This window comes from Octopus bimaculoides, chromosome 6 (assembly GCF_001194135.2).
Source record: "Octopus bimaculoides isolate UCB-OBI-ISO-001 chromosome 6, ASM119413v2, whole genome shotgun sequence".
NCBI classification, from domain to species: domain Eukaryota; kingdom Metazoa; phylum Mollusca; class Cephalopoda; order Octopoda; family Octopodidae; genus Octopus; species Octopus bimaculoides.
Genome location: NC_068986.1, coordinates 99,219,962 through 99,222,878, shown reverse-complemented (window position 1 = coordinate 99,222,878; position 2,917 = coordinate 99,219,962). Strand labels below are relative to the sequence as shown.

Below are 2,917 nucleotides of genomic sequence, written 5' to 3'. Positions count from 1 at the left end.
ATATATATATATATATATATATACATATATATATATATAAAATTTACCTAAAAACAAAAGACGAAGACAGGTATATAGACAACAAACAGGTGTTTAACGCGCAGAAATGTGAGAAAATCTTTTACTTTCGAGCCTACGCGTTCTTTAGCGGAAAGGAACATGAGGAAATATATATATATTATGTGTGTGTGTGTGTGTGTGTGCGTGTGTTATATATACAAAGGGAAGTCAAAAATTATCCTCACTTTGACCATAACATAGTTTTATTATTGTCACACAGTCCTCTGCGCATGTGTACTTATAGTTGTTACTATTGTGGTCACGTGATCGAAGTTTGAGCCTGATAGCGCAATTTTTTCTTTCTGGTTTTACAGTGTAAAAATGGCCACTCCATTAGCAATATGCACCAAAGAACAAAGAGCAGGGATCCGATATTTCTAGAAAAGTGCTGTACGATCAACAATACAAGATACAGTGCCTTGCTGGCCAGCAAGCTGAAGCTACCAATTCGCACCAAACGCCGAAGCCTATAGTCGAAAAAGTGTTGTTGTTGCATAACAATGCACGCCCACACACGGCCGTCCAGACCGTTGAAATCATTAATCGATTGGACTTTGGGGTGCTGCAACACCCTGCCTGCAGTCAGATCTTGCCCCTTCCGACTATCGTATCTTTGGATCGTTCAAAGATTGTTTACAAGGTCGTCTATTTCTTACGGATGAAGATGTGAAGGAAACGATGCATAAATGGTTGCACGACCAACAGAAAAACCTTCTTCTTGGAGTGGGGAATACGCAAGCTTGTGGATCGCTGGACGAAGTGCATCGAAAAGGAAGGAGACTATATATGAAAATGGTGTACTCGTTTATCCTCTACTTTTGTGTAAATACATTGAAAAAACAAGAGTATAATTTTTTACTCTCCCTCGTATGTATGTATATATATATATAGAGAGAGAGAGGGGGGGGGGCATTTCCTTTAAATGTACACTGAAAACATGCATGCATTCTCGCTGTGCCTTATTACCAAGGCTTTTTTTTTTTCTATATTTTCATACAAGTTCTTTTCCATTTTTTCCCTTAACAGTAATGCTCCCAAAGCCACCATTGATGTCTCTAGAGCCCTCATGCTGATGCATTAGATGAAGTGAAGTAGCCATGTGTTCTTGAGTCGACCCTTTGACGATCTGACATTTTGAAAACGCGTATGAGGATTTTACTATTACAATAAACAATACGAAATTATAGAAAGAGCTTTGGTAAAGAAAATACAATTAAATTTTGACACAGTTGTGTTTTAGATACAGTATGCATGCACAGTCTTACACAGTTACAAATACACGCACGTAACTGAGCTTTTAATCTGATAATGGACTTGATAATTAAGGCTGGACTAGATTGGTAAAATGCATTTGCATACTTTAAGAATATGGGTGAACGTATAATAAGAAAAATGAAAAGTAAGTGCCATCATTGTCACACACCATCACTTACCTTGCCACATAAATGTACTGAAGACGAACCAAAAGCTATTCATACAATTAAAACTGCTACGTTTGTCCGAATCAACATCCACGTCCGACGTGTTTGTCCATTCATACGGACTAATTCGACCGATTATTGCCAGAAAGCTACCGGTGAGTACATAAGCTAATATGATGAAACACCAAACAGGAGTTGTGAATGGTTTCAAAATAATGAAAAGTCCACGTTTCATTTGTGTCAAATCTGGTTTTTTAATAACGATTTTATATCCAGAACTTAGAAACGGAAAAGACATATCCACATGTTTCAAACGGCCTAAAGTGAGGGTAAGTGGAGCGGCAGCAAGGTCAGCATGCTGAAAATGAAATAATTACTTCCTTTAGAATGGAAACTAAACCAAAATCTATTGTTTTGAATTCAAAGAGGACGTTAGAGGTAATTAATTTTTAGGAAATGTAAATTAGCATAGCTTCTTGTATTTGAAACCGAAATCGCATAAGATAAGTGAAGGAAGAGAACACACGGAGACGGAAAGTGTCACTGAAGAGGTCACAGATGTGTGACGAAAGATTTCCGGACAATGGACATGAGTTAGAATACGAACAGTGGTAAACAAGTGAAGAACGAATATAAAGTGCGTGTGTTTATTTGGCAAAAAAAATGACCATACAGCAATATCTGTTTCAACACACGATTTCACATCGGGAATCTTGCAACACAAATCCAATCCATAAACGTGTGTATATATATATCAGCTCTCCCACATATACATACTCACACACTCACCCCCATTCATGCATACACACTCACACGAACCACTCTCACATACACGCGCGTGAGAGAACAAATTCATTCGACCGGGTTACCGTCACAATCTTCCGTTCACTCAGCCTCTTTCATCTGGTTCTTTCGTCATGTTGAACCCGTAATCCCTACAAAATATATTTTACCGGCCGAATGATATTCATGCAGTGTATGTAGACAATTAGATTCTGTCAACTGAAATAGTAGCAGGATCACTGAAAATGTTTTGCTCCGTACATTTTAAACGATGTTAAATCATTTTGAATGTCCATAATTTTGAAGTTCATGAATTTATCAGCCAAAAACGGTTTCTTTATAATGATAAAATGTTTTCATTAATCAATTAAAAGAATCGTTAGAAACGACCTTAATGGATTCAGACCTGTACCTCTACTGTTACTCATTTATATATATATATATATACATATATATATATATGTATCAAAAATTTAAATGAGAGTTTTGACGCTAATATCCATTATTATTGAAATTTATTCCTATGTCAACATTTCTGTATAAGGTTATATTTAAATGTTAAAGCGATTACATGTTTATCTCATCAACACATTGTGGAAATATCATCATATGAACAAATATATATATATGTGTGTGTGTGTGTGTGTGTGTGT

The 2,917-nt window shown here is 36.2% G+C and overlaps 1 protein-coding gene across 1 annotated transcript in view; it reads right to left on the bottom strand.

Moving 5' to 3' along the window:
• The window catches only part of LOC106878914 (glutamate receptor 1), a 41,978-nt gene extending 40,125 nt beyond the window's left edge, over positions 1-1,853 (bottom strand). Inside the window, exon 1 of the mRNA XM_052969014.1 lies at positions 1,494-1,853. Within this exon, the coding sequence (XP_052824974.1) occupies positions 1,494-1,779 (286 nt within the window). The 5' untranslated portion in view covers positions 1,780-1,853. The remainder of the gene's footprint in view (positions 1-1,493) is intronic.
• Positions 1,854-2,917: the final 1,064 nt, after the last annotated feature.